This window comes from Physeter macrocephalus, chromosome 4 (assembly GCF_002837175.3).
Source record: "Physeter macrocephalus isolate SW-GA chromosome 4, ASM283717v5, whole genome shotgun sequence".
NCBI lineage: Eukaryota > Metazoa > Chordata > Mammalia > Artiodactyla > Physeteridae > Physeter > Physeter macrocephalus.
This window is the reverse complement of record NC_041217.1, coordinates 146,161,794-146,181,085: the sequence shown is the minus strand read 5'-3', so window position 1 is coordinate 146,181,085 and position 19,292 is coordinate 146,161,794. Positions and strand designations below refer to the sequence as shown.

At 38.5% G+C, this 19,292-nt stretch overlaps 1 protein-coding gene across 1 annotated transcript in view; it reads left to right on the top strand.

Annotated features, from left to right (window-relative positions):
• Window positions 1–19,292, top strand: part of MAST2 (microtubule associated serine/threonine kinase 2) — a 272,170-nt gene that overhangs the window by 144,783 nt on the left and 108,095 nt on the right. Inside the window, exon 4 of the mRNA XM_028488202.2 lies at window positions 14,294–14,325. Coding sequence (XP_028344003.1) covers window positions 14,294–14,325 — 32 coding nt within the window. The remainder of the gene's footprint in view (window positions 1–14,293; window positions 14,326–19,292) is intronic.

The window sequence follows — 19,292 nt, the reverse complement described above, 5'->3', positions numbered from 1 at the left end:
ATTTCTTAGCCATTATCTCTTCAGATATTGTTAACATCTGCATTTACTTTTTGCCTTCTGGGACTCGAATTGGGTATATGTTGAACACAAGTGCTAGACAGAGAAGAGTATATACTGTATATTCCGTGTAAAGAAAATGACAAAACAGCAAAACTGACCTATAAAGTTTAGAAATCAAGAAGATGGTTTTCCTGTGGAGTGTAGGTAGTGACTGGAAGAGGGGACATGAGGATGCTTCTGGATTGATGGTAATAATTCATTTTTTAAAAATCTGGCTGTTGGTTACACTAGTGTGTTCAGTTTGTGAAAATTTGACTTGTATGCTTATGTGCATTTTTTCTGTATTTATAGTGTATTTCAATAAGAGTAAAAAAGTATTTGTTGTCTTCTTTCATCCAGTTGGTCACCGAAGTATAGGATGGTATTTTCATCAGCAGTGGATTCTGAGTGGCCCCTAGAGTGTTGTTCTCCACTCCTGCTCTCACCCCAAACAGTGTTATTTATGTTAGGCGTACTATATGGGTTTAATTACAAGTTCTATAAAGAGATCTAGTCTTTCAGTTGTGGAGAATGCCCCCACCTCCCAACCCCTGCCTTGCTTTTATATGTTAGTTGAGAAGTTGTCTCCAAAACCCAACCCTCTGTCCACTTCCAGTGGAGTGGAAGATTGAGTTATGTTTCTTAAAGGCTGTTAATTTCCTTTTCTGGGAAGAGTGCAGCTACTCAGTGGAAGAGGAATGAGTGAATGAATAAATAAACAAATATAAGTGAGAATTCAAATAGAAAATGTGGTGAGGGAGACTCAGTTTGGGAGCTGTCTCAGGCAGAGATAGTTTTAACCCACAGTCATCTCCTTGCTGGTGGCTGTTGATATAAAGGACAAACACCAGCCTTGTGACTCTTGACTTGCATATTTACTTGTGGGGGTAGTGGTTGTTGCCTTTAGACACTTGGCCTTTGTCTTTGGAAATATTTTATGGGTTTAGTCATTGTGAATAATGAGTAATGCATATAGATAGTGATTCCTCATGTGAAGAGCACCATCTTATTTTGTATGTAATACCTTTAGAAGTTTGTTTTGTGGACAAGTGAAAGGGAGTGAGTGGTTGTTTCTCTAGAATTTAGTATGTACAGCTTTCTTTGCAGCTTCAGAATATAGTTCAAGAAAAGAGAGATATATCATTTTTGGCAGGCAGTGTCAAAATATGTCAACTTGAGGGATCCAACACAGTAATAAAAATTTTAGAGACTCTAAACAATATATCCTTGAGTTTTGGGAGCAGAGTCAGCAATTCATCCATTAGCGTTTAAACCTTGTTGGAGGTGGGTCAGATTAGAAAAATGCAACTTATTATTATTAATGATAATCCAAACTGTCAAGTCCTAAGCTTCTTTTTTGGGGGGCGGGTTAAAGACCGTATTTTTTGGGGGGTCACTTTTAGGTTTACAGCAAATTTGAGAGGAAGGTCAGATATTTCTCATACTCCTTGCCCCCGCACTTGCATAGCCTCCCCCATTATCAATATCATTCACCAGAATGGGACTTCTTTTTTTTTTTTAACCAAGGATGAACCTACATTGACACATCATAATCACCCAAAGGCCTTAGTTTACTTTAGGATTCACTCTTGGTGTTATATATTCTGTGGGTTGGGACAAATGTATAATGACATATATCCATAATTATAATATCGTACACAGTATTTTCACTGCCGTAAAAATCCTCTGTGGTCTGCCTGTTCATCTCCCCGTGCCCTGACCCCTGGCAACCACTGATCATTTTACTGTGTCCATAGTTTTACCTTTTCTAGAACATCATATAGTTGTAATCATACAGTATGTAGTCTTTTCAGATTGGTTTCTTTCATTTAGTAATATGCATTTAATTTTCCTTCATGCCTTTTCATGGCTCAATAGCTCATTTCTTTTTAGTGCTGAATAATATTCCATTGTCTAGATGTACCACAGTTTATTTATCTGTTTATCTACTGAAGGACACCTTGATTGTTTCCAAGTTTTAGCAATTATAAATAAAGCTGCTACAAACATCTGTGTGCAAGTTTTTGTGTGGACCTAAGTTTTCAGCTCCTAGTGCAATTGCTGGGTCATAAAATAAGAGTATGTTTAGTTTCGTAAGGAGTTGCCAAACTGTCTTCCAAAGTGGCTGTACCATTTTGCATTCCCACCAGCAGTGAATAAGAGTTCCTGTTGCTCCATATCGTCACCAGCATTTGGTGTTGTAGTGTTCCAGATTTTGTCCATTCTTATAGGTGTGTAGTACTGTCTCATTATTTTGATTTGCATTTCCCTGATGACATATGATATGGAGCATCTTTTTTATGAAAACCTTAAGCTTTTAAATGTGTTTTCTTATTGTAGCCTTGGAATAACTTTTATGAGATAGGCAAAATAGGTATTTTTATCTCAGGTGTGCAGATAAGAAAAATGAGATTTAGAAAGGCTTAATGACTGACCAGGATTTATGAGCAAAGTAAATAGTAGAACTGTGTTTAAATATTTTTTTGACTCTGAGCCCTGAGTTCTTTATGCCATGTAGAAATATCCTGTTAGGATCATCAACCTCTTTTTACTGTTCTTCAAACTCCTATGAGAACAACACATATCATCTGTGTCACAATTTATAGAATAAAATACTTTTGTATACATTGTTTTATTTGACCTTTATAAGCACTATATCTGAGCTTTAGAGGTAGGTGAAATCCCAGGCCACAGAAGTTATATGTTATTGAGCCATAACGTGAACCTAGTTTTCTTAACTTAAAATTTTGTGCTCTTTTCCATGTTTCTTAGTATGATTGTATAATGTAAATATTTTGTCATTGGAACCTGTTCTTAGGGTGAGGACATCTGAATTTAATGGAACAAGAGGAGTGAAATACATTAAGAGTTTCATAGGCGCACCATAGCTACATATACATTGATTTCCCCTTGGTTCCTGACCTCAAGATACACTCACACTCAAGTGTAAATAAGTGGAGCTAAAACACCATAATGCCCAGAGCAGTTGTAATGGTACATTTGCTACACAGGAAAGGGAGGTTTTTGTGCATCCCAGCAGAATGCTTGCTGCCAGAGGGGAGGAAAAGCTTGTATTCGGGAATAATGGTCCTTTTAAGGCCACTTAGTAAATGGTATAAAAGTGGATTTCCTTGGTAGGTAATGGTTTTGTTTTGTTTGTTTGTTTTTTTCCCCTCTCCTGAAAGCTTTAAAAAAACAAAACAAAACAAAAATGAACAGTGGAATAGCTACCATCCTGAAGACTGTCAGTAAATAATATAAGTGATAGCAGAGTATATCCTTTCTCTAGTGAAGCCTCTTTTGCTGACCTAATTGCAACTGACAGTTTTCATCAATATAACTCCAAATGAGCAAGACCCTATGTGAGCCTTATAATGATGATAGTGATAATAGTAAGTACCATTTACTTAGTTACTGATTCACTGATTTATTCATCAAACATTCATTTGGTACTTACTAGGCCAGGTATTGTGCTGGGTGCTAGTAATGCCATTGTGAGCAAGAATGATCTCTCCTCCTCCAGCTAACACTCAGTCTCAGAAAACAGACAATTAAGCAACTAATTATAGTAAAATGTTGGAATTAAATAGAGGTAGGCTGGGGAAACTGTGTATAGGGAAATCTCAGAGGAAATGAGGTTTAAGCTAAGGTCCAAGAATGTATAAAAAGAGCAAAGGAAAAGGCAGAGAGAACAATAGCTGTGAAACCGTGAGGGTGAGAGAGAGAGTATGGTGTGTCTAAAAGATAAAAACTCCGACAAGCCTGGAGAATTGTGCAAATGATGCTACAGAGGAAGGCAGTAGCAGCTAGGCGCAGTGCCCTATAGGCTACAGGAAGGATTTTAGACTTTATCTGTTAAGGGTTATTAAGGGTTTTTAAGAAGAGAAATCACCCAGTCAGTGCTGCATTTTTTTTTTTTTTTTTTTTTTTTTTTTTTGTTTTTGTGGCATGCGGGCCTCCCTCTGCTGCGGCCTCTCCCGTTGCGGAGCACAGGCTCCGGACGCGCAGGCTCAGCGGCCATGGCTCACGGGCCCAGCCGCTCTGCGGCATGTGGGATCCTCCCAGACCGGGGCGCGAACCCGGTTCCCCTGCATCGGCAGGTGGACGCGCAACCACTGCGCCACCAGGGAAGCCCCCAGTGCTGCATTTTAAAAGATCTTTTTGACTGCATTATTTGTTTTTTTAAACTCATATATTACCACTTAGAAAATATACTTATTACATGATATTTACATTGATATAACATTAAGAATCAAGGGGAACAAAACTAAAGTGAGGTTGGTTAGGAGAATGTTACAGGATGTTGCTGGCTTGGACTAGGAGACATAGCAGTGGAAGTAAAGTGAAATTGACTAAAGGTAGATATTTTGGAGGTAAAACTGGCAAGGCTTGATGAATAATTGGATGTGTAGTGTGAGAGAAAGTGAAGAATCAAGAATGACTCTGAGTTTGGTGGTACCATCGCTGAAATGGAAAAGAGAGAAGGAGCAAGTTTGCATAGAAAGGTAAGTTGAGTTTTCAGACATATTAAGGACAAGGTAGTTGTATATAAAACTATATACAACTGTATAGTGGAGAGAGATCTGGGATGAAGATACAAATATTGGCATCATCTGTAAAATGTGTGCAGAGAGGAGTTTCCAGGGAGAGCTCTAAGGACAATCAACATTTGAGCATCTAAGATGAAGGAAGTTGTCTAAGTAGTGATAAGAGGTAAAACAGGGGAGTGTGATTTTGTGGATAGAAAAGTCATTCGAAACAGAAGAATGAATGATACTGTCAGATGCTGCTGAGCAGTCAAGCCCAAAAAAGAAAAGGTAGACTAAAAATGCAGCAAAGATTCTTTACATAGAGACCATTGGTAACCTGGCAAGAATGGCTTAAATGGAGTGGTAAGGTCTCGGGATATCTGCAGTGTGTTGAAGAAAATAGAAGGTGAGACATTGGAGACAGTGAATGTAGACAACTCATTCAAGAAGTGTGACTGTGAAGGGAAAAAAGAATTGATAAGGCAGTGGTTGAAGAGGGGTATGTAGTAATCAAGGGAAATTTTTTTCTTAAGGTGGGATAGACTTGAATGTGTTCAGAATGCTAATCAGAACATCGTGAAGAATACGGAGAGTCCAGAGGTAACTAGCAGAAGGTTGGATGGGACAGGCTTCACCTGATGTTGTAATGTATTGGCAGATATTACCATCCTACTTTCTAAGAGTAAGTGACGAGTCAGAGAATTTATGGTTATTTGCCTAAATGAATGCTCTTCTTACCTCAGCCGAATTTCCTGATTATGCAGCTTTCTTCCTCAGCCTGCTATGAATATTCTCTGGGAAAGGGAGGACTGGGAAATCATTGTTCCTTGGACTACCTTTATCTGACTGGAGACCAGTTCTTCTTCTCCTTTCCTTAGGCCTGTCTGTATGGTACTGGAAAGCTTGGCACAGAATGTACTGATCTGGAACCCTGGGCATCCATCTTGCAAATGTAGGCTTTTGTGTAGGTGCAAGAAGTGGGTAAGGAATGCAGAAGCGATGGATTTCCATGGATGCATTTCCTTGTTTAAAGAGGATTCAGATACGCATTTTATAGAATTTTTGTTTATTGTTATTGCCCCCAAATATAAATCCACCTCATGTTACCTATTTAAACTATTCAAGAAGCCAGAACTGTCGTGTAGGTTCAAAGAATGATATTCCCAGTTTTACATAGGTTGTTTCAGAAAATAGAAAAAGAGGACACACTTTCTTAGCACACTTTATGAGGATAGTATAACCATGAAGCCAAAACTGACAAGGACAATCTGAGAAGAAAAAGTACATAGGTCAATCTTATTTATTAACATATGGGCAAAAAATCCTAAATAAAAGCCTCCAGACCCCAGATGGTTTTATTAGTGAAATAACACCAATCTTACACAAACTCTTTCAGAAAATAGAGGAGGCAGGAACACTTCACAGCCAGTTTTAGGAGGCTGGCATAATTGTTATACCAGAATCTGACAAAGGCATTATAATAAAAGAAAACTGGAGACCATTATCCCTTCTGAACATAGGTGTAAAAATCATTAATAAAATATTAGCAAAGATAATCTAATGGTGTATTTGACAAAGTTGGGTTTAACCCAGAAATGTGAGATTAGTCTAATACTAGAAAATCAATCACTGTAATTCACCACATTAACAGAATAGAGGAGAAAAACCATATGATTATTTCAGCATATGCAGAGAAAGTACTTGGCAAAATCAATACTCATTACTGATAAAAACTCTAAACAAATTAGGAATAGAAAGGAACTTTATCAATTTGATCAAAGTGGCCTATGAAAAATCTACAGCTAACATCATATTTAGTAGTAAAATGTTGAACTCTTTCCCTCTACAATCAAATGAGAAACAAGGCAAGGATCTGTACCACAGACAATCCTAGAAAGTGGAAAGAAGTAAAACTATTTATAGAGAACACGATTTTTTATATACAAAAATCCTAGGGAATGTACAAAAGGCATTACAACTATAATAATGAATTTAAGTTGTAATATATGCAGTTCATATGTAAAAAATTGATTGCTTTCCCATACCAGAAGCAAGCAATTGGTAAGTGAAATAAAGATTTTATTTACAATTGCTTCAAAAATCATCTTAACTTTATATAATATTATACAACAACTATACTTCAATTAAAAAAAATCTTCTTAGAGATAAACTTAGCAATAGAAGTACAAGATCTTTTTGCTAAAAACTATAAAACATTGCTTAGAGTAATTAAAGCAGGTCTAAGTTAGTGGAGAAATACTGTGTTCATGGATATAAAGACTCAATATTAAGCTGTCACTGCTTTCCAAATTGGTCTGTAATCCCAGCAGGCCTTTTTTTTGGGTAAAAGTGAATAATCTGTTTCTAAAATTTATATGGAAATGCAAAGAATCTAGAATATCCAAAGCAATATTGAAAAAGAACAAAGTTAAAGCACCCCATGATCTGACTTCAATACTTGATATAAAGCTACATGATCAAGAAAGTGTGGTGCTGCATGCCGCGGAGCAGCTGGGCCCGTGAGCCATGGCCGCTGAGCCTGCGCGTCAGGAGCCTGTGCTCCGCAACGGGAGAGGCCACAGCAGTGAGAGGCCCGCGTACCGCAAAAAAAAAAAAAAAAAAGAAAGTGTGGTGCTGGCATAGGCTAGAAAAATAGATCAGTAGAGTGCAGTAGAGAGCCAGAAATAGCCCATTCTATTACAATTTGATTTTCAACAAAGGTGGCAAAGCAATTTGTTGAGAAAAAGATAGTGTTTTTAATACATGGTGCTGGAATAAGTGGATAGCATATGGAAAAAAAAATGAGCCTTAACCCCATCTCACATATTACCCCCAAATTAATTCAGAGGTGGATCATAAACATATGTGGACCTAAACATAAAGGCTAAAACCATAAAGCATATGAAAATAAAATGTAGGAAAATATTTTTGTGTCCTTGGCATGGGCAAAGTTTTCTTAGACAAGATACTAAAAGCATTAACCATTAAAAAAAATACTGGCAAATTGACCTTCGTTAAAGTAAAAACTTTTGTTCATCAAAAGATGCCACTTATTGGGGCTTCCCTGGTGGCGCAGTGGTTGAGAGTCCGCCTGCCGATGCATGGGACACAGGTTCGTGCCCCAGTCTGGGAAGATCCCACATGCCGCGGAGTGGCTAGGCCTGTGAGCCATGGCCGCTGATCCTGTGCGTCCGGAGCCTGTGCTCTGCAACGGGAGAGGCCACAACAGTGAGAGGCCCACGTACCGCAAAAAAAAAAAAAAAAAAAAAAAAAAAAAAAAGATGCCACTTATGGCAGGGGATGGTGGTGGTGTGAAGAATTGGGAGATTGGGATTGACATATATACACTAATATATATAAAATGGATAACTAATAAGAACCTGCTGTATAAAAAAATAAAATTCTAAAATTTTTTAAAAAAGAAAAGAGGACAGAAGCATATTATCTAGAGAAATAGAGGTCATTCAGCAGAAGAATTAAAAGAGAAAGGTTAAAAGTAGCCTCGTGGAACTGAAGGTTGAGGAGAGAGGATGAAAGGATTCTGTTTGTTATATTCGAAGTTGTTCTGTAGTGTTTGTGTGGGTTTTTTTTTAACCAGATGCGTGTGTCATTTTGATAAAAATGAAGTCAACTTCTCTCACCCCTGTTATTCTCTGCTTGAGCACTGATCCCAACTTGTAACTACTTTAGTTATGTGTGTGATGACTCAGTTATTGTCTTTCTTCCCGTTAGACTGTAAGCTCCATGAGGACAAGAAAAATCTGTCTTTTTCAAAAAAAAAAAAAAAGATGCCACTTATGGGAATTCCCTTGTGATCCAGTGGTTAGGACTCCACGCTTCCACTGCAGGGAGCACGGGTTTGTTCCCTGGTCGGGGAACCAAGATCCCACAAACTGTGTGGCATGGCAAAAAAAAAAAAGACACCACTTATAACTTCACTAGGCAAGCCACAGGCTGGGAGAAAATACTCATCAAAATATCTAATAAAGGACTTGCATCTAGAATATATGAAGAACGCTTACAACTCAATAGTAAAAAGATAAATAGTCCAGTTATAAAAGGGGCAAAATATTTTAAGGTAATTCATACAAGAATATGTATTGATGGCTAATAAGCACATGACAAGATGCTCAACATCATTATTCATCAGGAAAATGCAAATCCACAGTGAGATACCGCTACACACTCACAAGAATGGCTGAAATTTAAAATACTGATATCATATCTTGGCATGAATGTAGAGCAATTCTTATATTATTAACGAGGGTAACCTATATTAGCTAGAATGTGGAGCAATTGAATCTCTCATACATTGTTAATGGAAGTGTAACATGATATAATCACTTTAGAAAAAGATCTGGTAGTTTCTTATAAAACTAAACATACATCTATCCTATAACCCAGCAATTACACTCTTATTTACTCAAGACAGATGAGACATAGGCCTATTAAAAAGACTTGTACAGGAATGCTAATAGCTCAAAACTGGATATAACTCAAATGTCCATTAGTAGGAGAAAAGGATAAATAAACTGTGGTATATTAATATGATTGGATATTGCTACTGTTATATACAACCACATGGATGAATTTCTGAAACACTATACTGAGTGAAAGAGGGGGTTATATAAAGAGGTTCATACTTGTATAATTCCATTGATATGAAGCTCTGGTGAAAAAAAAATTTATGGTGAAAATGTGGGAATAGTATTTGCTTGGGGCGAGGGAATAGTGGTTTGTTGGGGATTTACCAAGAAAGGACATGATGAAACTTTCTGAATTGATGGAAATATTCTGTATTTTGATAGGGATTTAGGTTATCTGAGCATATACATTTATCATACTTATTCATTGGTACACCTAAGGTTTGTGCAGTTCAGCGTTTATAAGTTTACCTTAAAAAAAAACCCAACATGAAAAAGTTGTAAACAAATACTGAATTCTACTTAATAATATACATACTGAAGTGTGTACTGATGTCCACAGTCTACTTTGAGATGCATTTTAAAAAAACCAAAAGCAAAATAACAACAACAAAAAAAAAACAGGGACTTCCCTGGTGGTCCAGTGGGTAAGAATCCACACTCCCAGGCTTCCCTGGTGGTGCAGTGGTTAAGAATCCGCCTACCACTGCAGGGGACATGGGTTCGAGCCCTGGTCTGGGGAGATCCCACATACCGCAGAACAACTAAGCCTGTGCGCCACAGCTACTGAGCCTGTGCTCTAGAGCCCGTGAGCCACAACTACTGAAGCCTGTGCACCACAACTACGGAAGCCTGCGTACCCTAGAGCCCATGCTCCTCAGCAAGAAAAGCGATTGCAATGAGAAGCCCACGCACCGCAATGAAGAGTAGACCCCGCTCGCTGCAACTAGAGAAAGCCCATGTGCAGCAGTGAAGACCCAACGCAGCCAAAAAAAAAAAAAGACTCCTTGCTCCCAATGCAGAGGGCCCGGGTTCGATCCCTGGTCGGGGAACTGGATCCCACATGCATGCTGCAAGTAAGAGTTCGCATGCCGCAACTAAGAAGTCTGCATGCCGCAACTAAGAGTCCGCGTGCTGCAGCGAATATCCCGCGTGCTGCAACTAAGCCCCAGCGCAGCCAAAATAAATAAATAAATATTTTTAAAAAACCAAATGGGTGGATAGATGGCTAAATATGTGACAAAGAAAATATCACAAAATGTTAATGGTTGTACAGTCTGGGTTGTGGGTGTGTATGTGGATGTTCACCGTACAAATCTTTTAACTTTTCTATTTCCTGTGTTTGAAAATTTTCATATTGGGAAGAAAATGGTGTTACTGGTGTAATGAAATATAACTTTTGATTTAGTTAAAAAATACATTATAATGGCAACAAGAAAATGTAAGCTATCTAGAAATAAAACAAAAGATTTGTATAATCTTTATGTGAAAATGTATCAAACTTTATTAAAACATATTAAAAAAGACCTAAATAAATGGAGAGATTTGCCATGTTCTTCTATAGCAGTTGTCTGTATTATAAATGTGTCAGTTATTCTCTAGATTGAGTGGTGTCAAGTTTTAATCTACAACTTGATCCTAAAATTTATATGGAAGAGCAGAATCCCAAGAATAACTCCCATAATTTTGAGGACTAATAACAATCTGAGCGGACTTGCCTTACAAATATCAAGATTTATTGTCAAGCTATACCAATTAAACAGCGTGGTATAGGCACAGGGGCTGACAGCACAGTGGAATAGAATATAGTCAAGAAAGACACCCCTGTGTACATGGAAACTTAATATATGACAGAACTGACATTGCATATCATTTAATAAATGGCTTGGGATAATTGATCACTCCTATAGAAAAAAATATAATGGGATTCCTATCTCCCACCATATGCAAAAATAAGTTCCAGGTATATTCACAAACTTAGTGTGAAAAGTAAACCTATAATCTTTTAGAAGAAAATATAAGTAAATGTATTCATGTCTCTGTGTGTCAGGGATGTATTTCTTAATATTTATTTATTTATTTAGGCTGCTCTGGGTCTTAGTTGAGGCATGCGAGCTCTTAGTTGCGGCATGTGTGCAGGATCTAGTTCCCCAACCAGGGATCGAACCTGGGTTCTCTGCACTGGGAGCATGGAGTCTTAGGGATGTATTTCTTATATGTAAAAATAGATAATATAAAGGAGAATAATAGATTTGATGATATAAAAATTAAATTCTTTGGTGACTCCATTAAAAAAAAGTAAAAAGACTGAGAGAACATTTTCAGTGAATATAATCCACAAATAATTAGTATCCAGAATATATTAGGTAAATGCCTATAACTCAATAAGAAAAAAGATAGAAAACCTAATAGAAAAATAGGCCAGGGATATACACTTGACCCTGCATCTTGGCGGGCTCCCCAGCCGCAGATATGGAGGGCCAACTGTACTGTATGGCGCTGTTTTATCTAAGGGACTTGAACATCTGCAGGTATTATCTGCCAGGAGTTCTGAAACCAATCCCCCGCTGATACCGAGGGACGATTGTAAATAGGCAATTCACAGTTGAGGAAACCCTAATGGCCAATAAGCATATAAAACACTGTTTAGCTTCACTAGTAATTATGGGAAATGGCAATTAAACCCATACTGTGATATGATCACAGCCATTAGATTGACAAAAATTAAACAGTCTAACAAATGCCAGGTATTGGCGAGTTTGTGAAATCATTTGTTCAACAAATTTTTGAGCATCTACTACTTGCCAGTCACTGTTCTAAGTCGTTGAGGTACATTACTGAATAAAACAGACTAAGATCCCAGCACTCATGGAGCTTAGATTTTAGTGGGGAAAGACAGAAAATGAACAATAAACATTATAAACAAGTAAATTACGTAGTACGTTAGAAGTGGTAAGTGTATTGAAAGTGTATTGGTTATAAAAGCAGAGTGGAGTAAGAGTGTGATGGGGTAGAAAATACGTTGTAATGTTATATAGAGCTATCAGGGTAGTAGGCTTCATTAAGAGCTCAGGTGAAAATTGAGCCAAGATTTTTTTTCGGAGCACAGGCTCCGGACGCGCAGGCTCAGCGGCCATGGCTCACGGGCCCAGCCGCTCCGCGGCATGTGGGATCCTCCCGGAGTGGGGCACGAACCCGTGTCCCCGGCATCGGCAGGCGGACTCTCAACCACTGCGCCACCAGGGAAGCCCGAGCCAAGATATTTGAAAGCTGTAGGGGTTAGCCAAGGAAATATTTGGGGAAGAGGAGCATTCTAGGCAGAGTGCACAGATTAGCGCAAGGCTTTAAGGCAGAAGAATACTGAATGTGTTTGACAAACAAAGTCCAGTGTGGCTGGATCAAAATGTGCAAGTGTGCACGGGAGAGAGGAGGTCAGAGAGATAATGGGGAACGGTGGTGGGTCACCCATCTAGGTCTTGACTTTTATTCTTGAATGAAATGGGGAGCCATTCCAGGATTTTGAGTAGGAGTGTTGTGATCTTACTGACCTTTAAAAGGATTACTCTGTTATGTTAAGAATAGACCATGTGGGTTAAGGATAGAAGCAGGAATGGGATACCAGTTGGAGACAGTTGTGAGGCTGGGGAGAGACCATGGTGGCTTAGATTTTAATAGCAAAACCCAAGAGATTCTGTAACTCATTTAGCAGTAAAACCTGACCTAATTTGAACTCTTCTGGTGACAAGACTGAACTGAGACTCTTTAGAGTTTTTATCACATTTATTGTGGCTGTCATACACTTTACTGGAGAAATCTTAATGTTTTTGATGTATTTTGTTGATGACCTAGTCTTTGAGGGTGTTATATATTATATATGTGTGTGTGTGTGTGTGTATATATATATATGCTATTACTTTACCCACCCCCAATTCTGATTTCTAAAACATGACTAAATCCAAGGTTTTTGGTTAAGAGATTGTAAGCATGTAAGTCTTTGGAGATAGTGAAAAATAGTTGTATTCTGGCTGTATTAAATTTAAAGCCATTAAATTCCTGTTGGATGGGATGTGGGGTGTGTTAAAAACAAGAGTCCAGATGTCCAGGGTTTTGGTCTGAACAACAGGAAGAATAGAATTACCATCATCTGAGATGGGGAAAGGCTATGGTTGGAGTCCGTTTTGATGGAGAGAACACATTCAGTTTTGGACACTTTGGATTTGAGATGTTGAGAAGGCAATTGATTATAAGTGTCAGGAGTTTGGGAGACAGGTCTGGAAAGGAGAATTCTTAGGAAGTGTTGGAGGGGGAAGGTAAATTGGTACAGTCATTTTGGGAGCAATTTCTGATGCAGTTTCTGACTCAGTTCATGCCACATCTAAGTGTATACTTCCAAGAAACTTTTTATACATGCGCATGAGGAAGCAAGTACAGCATGTTTATAGGAGCATTGTTTTGATAAAGAAAAACATGGAAAGAAAATTAAATTTCCATTTACTGGAGAATGGATAAATAAATACTATAAAAATCTATAGACTGGACTACTGTACTATAGATATATGGACTGAAGTAAAATATATTCACATGGGTGAATCTCCTAATTATAATGTAGATTGATGTCAGCAGATGAATATATACAGTGTTTTAAGTATATAATTTAAAAATGTGTAAAACAATACTAATAATTTATGGATATATGTAATAAAAAATAAAGACACTTATGGAAAAGATAAACAAAAAATTAAGAACAGTTGTTAAGTGGAGACTAGTGGGAGGTGGGACTTGATAAATTTAGAAATCAAGTCACAGGGGCCCATCTGCTATTGCAAGGGTTATTTCTCATGCCAGCGGTGTAGATAGTCATCTCTTTGTGATATTATTTTCTGTACTTATTTATTTGTCAAAAATATTTTATAATTAAAGAAAATATTCCATTTCATTCCTTTCTTATCACTGACTAATGATATGAGTCCTTTACAATTCATCAGCCATTGATGGCTGGCCCAGTGAATACCTGGAATCTTCATTGGCCAGTTGGTTCCATCTAGTGGTGAAAGTGCTGCAAGTATTCCCTGAGACATTCCTTTTGGGAAGGAAGAATGAGGAGATGATAAATAGTTAACCAGACTGCTTATTATTTCACTAAAATTTGAGATACAAAGAAAAAGGTTATTATTTAGAAATATTGAGTTTTTGCCATTATTAAGATGATGCTATAAATCTTCTAGGACATTTGGTACAGACCTGTAGGACTCAGATGGGTCCTTATTTCTCTCTAACTTATGTTTGTGTTTTGCTTTTCAGAAGGAGTTGAGTCTTCCAAGAAGAGGCAGCTTGTAAGTAGATGATGATTATGATTATGATTATGATATCCTGCTTAGTAATCCCTCCTGGGGACTGTTCTCAGTATCACTCAGAGGACTCTCATTCATGAGTGTTTTTTTCTGTGGACTCCTGTCTGGGCCAGTGAAATCAGTGGGCCAGCCAACTTCTCTCACTAGGTTAGCTCCTCCCCTCTCCCTCATCACTCCCCACCCCAAATCCTCTTCTCTGTGTCAATTTTTGCCTAGGGTCTGGGGAAAAGCTGCCACTTAAATACCCATCACAGTCTTATGCTTGTGTTTTGGGCTTTACCGAGTTTTAGTAGAGTCAAGCTTTTTTAGAATGTTAAAAGTGAAACTCTTAGCATCTACATCTGTCCCATAGCATGGTACTAGGGAGAGGTCAACAAGTTGGGGCAAACAAAAGCTACTTTTGGGTTCACGGTTGGAATAGGGCTGTCGTTTACCTGTTCTCTTCTGGCTTCAGGGCTGGGGAAATTCGTTAATAATCTTTGTCTCTGGATTTCAATTACATAGGTTTTCTTGGCTTGCTTTTTCTTGAAGACTTCTGTTGGGGTAGTACTGCATATTTGGCTAATCAGAATCATCTAGAATGCTTATTTTTCAGATTAAAAACAAACATTTAAATAATAGAAGCAGGGCTTCCCTGGTGGCGCAGTGGTTGCGCGTCCGCCTGCCGATGCAGGGGAGTCGGGTTCGCGCCCCGGTCTGGGAGGATCCCACGTGCCGCGGAGCGGCTGGGCCCGTGAGCCGTGGCCGCTGGGCCTGCGCGCGGACCCTGTGCTCCGCAACGGGAGAGGCCACAGCAGAGGGAGGCCCGCATACCACCAAAAAAAAAAAAATAATAATAATAGAAGCAGTTAAAATGCAGATTCTGAGCTTGTTTAAACTAAAATCTCCATGTCGGGGCCTGGGAGCCTGTACTTTTTCACCTGCGAGCATAGCCACTGTGATTTTGCTAAGGAGCCAGATTTGGGAAACACGAAAGAAATAGGGCTGTGTTAAAACGATGGCTTTGAAAAGTCTCTCGCAGACATGTATGAGACATGACTACAGAGAGGACACGACAGTATTCCTATTTTTTTTATTAAGTATACTTTATGTATATATCATATGCATTTAAAAATGTGTGAAACACATGGTGTTTTTGTTACTGTCATCCTGGGATTTTGTTTTGTAAAAATGCTCCAATGATTAAATTGTCCTCTGAGATTCTTGTAAAATCCTTTTGGCTGCTTTATGAAAGCTCACTGTGCTTTGATATAAAGAGACTGGAGTTATGAGTCAGCAAACTCCTAGGGTTCAGTCTTGGCTATGTCACTTAATTAGCTTTGTAATGTAGAGGAATTGCCTCAGTTGAGGCAATTGCCTCAATCTCCTCAATTATCTTATCTATAAAATGATAAACCGTGATACCTGGGGTTTTATATATATATATATATATATATAGCTATTAGAAAGATCACTTAATATATGTGATAGTGCTTCATTTTTTAGTTTTAGTCTAAGGTGTGTTCGTTTCAGAATTCTTGTGAATATATTAGGTTAAATTTGGATATATTTCATTATTTAAGAGTCATATTTCTGTCTTTAAATTAATTTCTGGCAGTGGATCTCAATTCTAGGTTCTCAAGTGTCCTGAGTCTTCTAAAAATTGGGCAAGGGCACTACCAGGACTCTTAATGGAATGATACACTGAGTAGGTATACATAACTGAAGGAGAGTGGCTTTTCAGCATCACATTCAGCAAATATTTGTACTTGGTCACTTTCCTATTATTTCTGTCATTTTTTTTTTTCTTTTGGTTCCCTTTATTTGGAAGTTCTCTGAGGTTTGCCTTTGCTTAAGGTTAGGTGAAATGAATTAAGGCCTGAGGCAGGTAGCTTCTTCCAGGAATGTGTGCCTCTAATGAATAGAGTTTGCTGAGAAGGAAGGATATCCTGTGAAAATGATTTTTATTTGAAAATGGAGGAATTTTTGGATCAATTTAGTTTTTTTAAATTATTGATTGAATTTTTTTTTTTAACTTTTAATCTTTATTTATTTGGCTGCGTCGGGTCTTAGTTGTGGCGCGGGCTCTAGAGCGTGCGGGCTTAGTTGCCTCGCGGCATGTGGGGTCTTAGTTCCCAGCCTGGGATCGATCCTGCGTCTCCTACATTGGAAGGCAGATTCTTAACTACTGGACCACCAGGGAAGTCCCAGGATCAATTTAGTTTTAAACTAGAGGAATTTCTTGGTTATTTATTGTAGTTAAAGTTAGGCGTATTCTAACTGCCTTTAAATATTTAATTAATAAAGATCAGAAGTACTTTTTTTTTTTGGCTGTACTGTGTGGCTTGCGGGATCTTATTTCCCCGACCAGGGATTGAACCCCAGCCCCAGCAGTGAAAGCACCCAGTCCTTAACCACTGGACCTCCAGGGAATTCGCCAGAAATACTATTTAATAAAGTAACTCCCATTTAAACAATTGACCATTCAGTAAATACATACTAATACCTACTGTGTGTTGGGCACTGATCTAAATCTGAGGTTATAAGATTCAATTAGACACATTCCTCTATTTTGAAAACTTAGAGTTAAGTAAACCAGAAAAGTATATATTTTTTATCTTTAGTATTAGAGTAGAAAGAGTTTTATTCTGGAAGGAATCTTGGAAACATGGATACTAACCTAGGCTTTGCCACTAACAAGTTATATGTGGTTTCAACAGAAACTATCATTTCTGGGCTTGAAATGCCTCACTTGTAAAATGAGGGGGCTGGCTTACCTGGACTTACCTGATCTCTGTGCTTAGTCATCTCCCCAAATAATTGAAACTCCATGGTACCTCTTCTTCAGAGAGCTGGACAAGTCTTCGTAGGGAGTATGCAGTAGGAGGCAGAACATGGCTTAGCATCTGAAGTAGAGAAGAAAGGAAATTAAGAACCACAAAGCGTAAGGTGTTTTGAATAAGTTGAATCAATACTTAAACATTTGAGTAAGTGTGGAGAAACTGATGTTAATAAAACGAGTGACTTACCACTTAACCCATTATTTCTTGTCCTTGTAGCCTAGTCTGGAAAGTTAAAAGTTATTATAATTGTCCTCTGAGTCTTGGCCAGAAGGAGAGGGGTATTGTACTTAGATCCCTGTTTGCTTCTGTCCCAGAATGGCTCTTGCAAGAGCAGAGCCTACTGTATGCCCACCAGGTATAAAGGCCCATTTCCTTTGGCATGTTCTCACTAGTATACATTATGGATGCAGAGAGATTTGGAGTTTGCAGCTGGTTTGGTGTTCTTGTCTTTAGAGAGGGAGTCAGATTCATTTAATTAGCATAATGTTAAAATAGCTGAGCAATGTAAAATAAATGAAGTTCAGTCATTTTGGAGGCTGTCAATTGTTATGCTTTTCCATGTAATTTGGTAGTTGCATGAAAATAGACAGGAACTAAAAAATGGATTTCGAGATGTATGTGATATCTTGTCAGTATACAAAATGCACTTCCACCCAACAAGTAATTTCTCCAATGTCTCCAAATTAGTAAGTGGAATTATAGCATAGAAGTAAAGAGCCTGGGCTTGAGAGTCAGGCAGACCTAGGTTGAGTCTCTGCCCTACCATTTACTACATATTTTTTCATAAAACAAGTTACTACATTTCTGTTTGTCTTTTTGCTTCCATTTATTTGTTCATTTGTTCAAATTCATCCATCCATCCATGCGTCTATCATACTGTATTTATTCAGTTCTTGTTATGTGCAGGCACTGATCTAAATACTGGAGATACAGTAGGTTTTAGCAGACAGAGAGACGGACAGACAAAAGCATGTATGATATGTCATGGTATTGAGTGCTATGAAGAAAAATAAAACTAGATAAAGAGATATGAGGGTATGTGTTTTTGTGGGGCAGGGGTTGAAATTTTTTTTTTTCAAACTAATTAATTTATTTATTTTTGGCTGCGTTGGGTCTTTGTTGCTGCTCGCGGGCTTTCTAGAGTTGCGGCGAGCGGGGGCTACTCTTCATTGCGGTGCGCGGGCTTCTCATTGCAGTGGCTTCTCTTGTGGCGGAGCACAGGCTCTATGCATGCAGGCTTCAGTAGTTGTGGCACGCGGGCTCAGTAGTTGTGGCTCGCAGGCTCTAGAGCGCAGGCTCAGTAGTTGTGGTGCACGGGCTTAGTTGCTCCGCGGCATGTGAGATCTTCCCGGACCAGGGCTCGAACCCGTGTCCCCTTCATTGGCAGGCGGATTCTTAACCACTGTGCCACCAGGGAAGCCCAGGGGTTGAAATTTTAAATGATGTTTTCTAGGAATTTTCTCATTAAGATGATGTTTGAGTAGAGAACAGGAGTCTGGAATGAGTGATGTTGATGTATATACTGGGCATGAGTATCCCAGGTAGGGATACAGCATGTGCCAAGGTCCTGAGGTGGGAACATGCTTGGCATGTAGAAAGGAGGCTGGAGTGGCTATTGCTAAGTGAACAATGGTGTTGGGCTGGGAGGGTGTAGAAGAACAGGAGGCAGGAGCTGGATTTTGTAATGCCTTGTGGGCCACAGAAAGGACTTTGCATTTTGTACTAATTGGGACAGAAAGTCAGTGGGTAGTTTTAAGCAGAGAAATGATGTGATCTGTCAGAGAGTTTTGGGGGAAGGGCAATTTGTTTTATTGAAATATGATTCATATACTGTATAATCACCATTTAAGAATACACAGTTCACTGGTTTTTAACATATTCACAAGGTCTTACAATCATTACTACTTTCAATTAGAACATTTTCATCACCCAAAAAGAAACCCCCTACTCCTTTGCAATCACTCCCCTATTCTACACTCCCTCTAGTCCCTGGTAACCACTAATCTACATCTTTTTTTTTTTTTTTGATGTGGACCATTTTTAAAGTCTTTATTGAATCTATTACAACATTGCTTCTGTTTTATGTTTTGTGTTTTTGGCCGTGAGGCATGTGGCATCTTAGCTCCC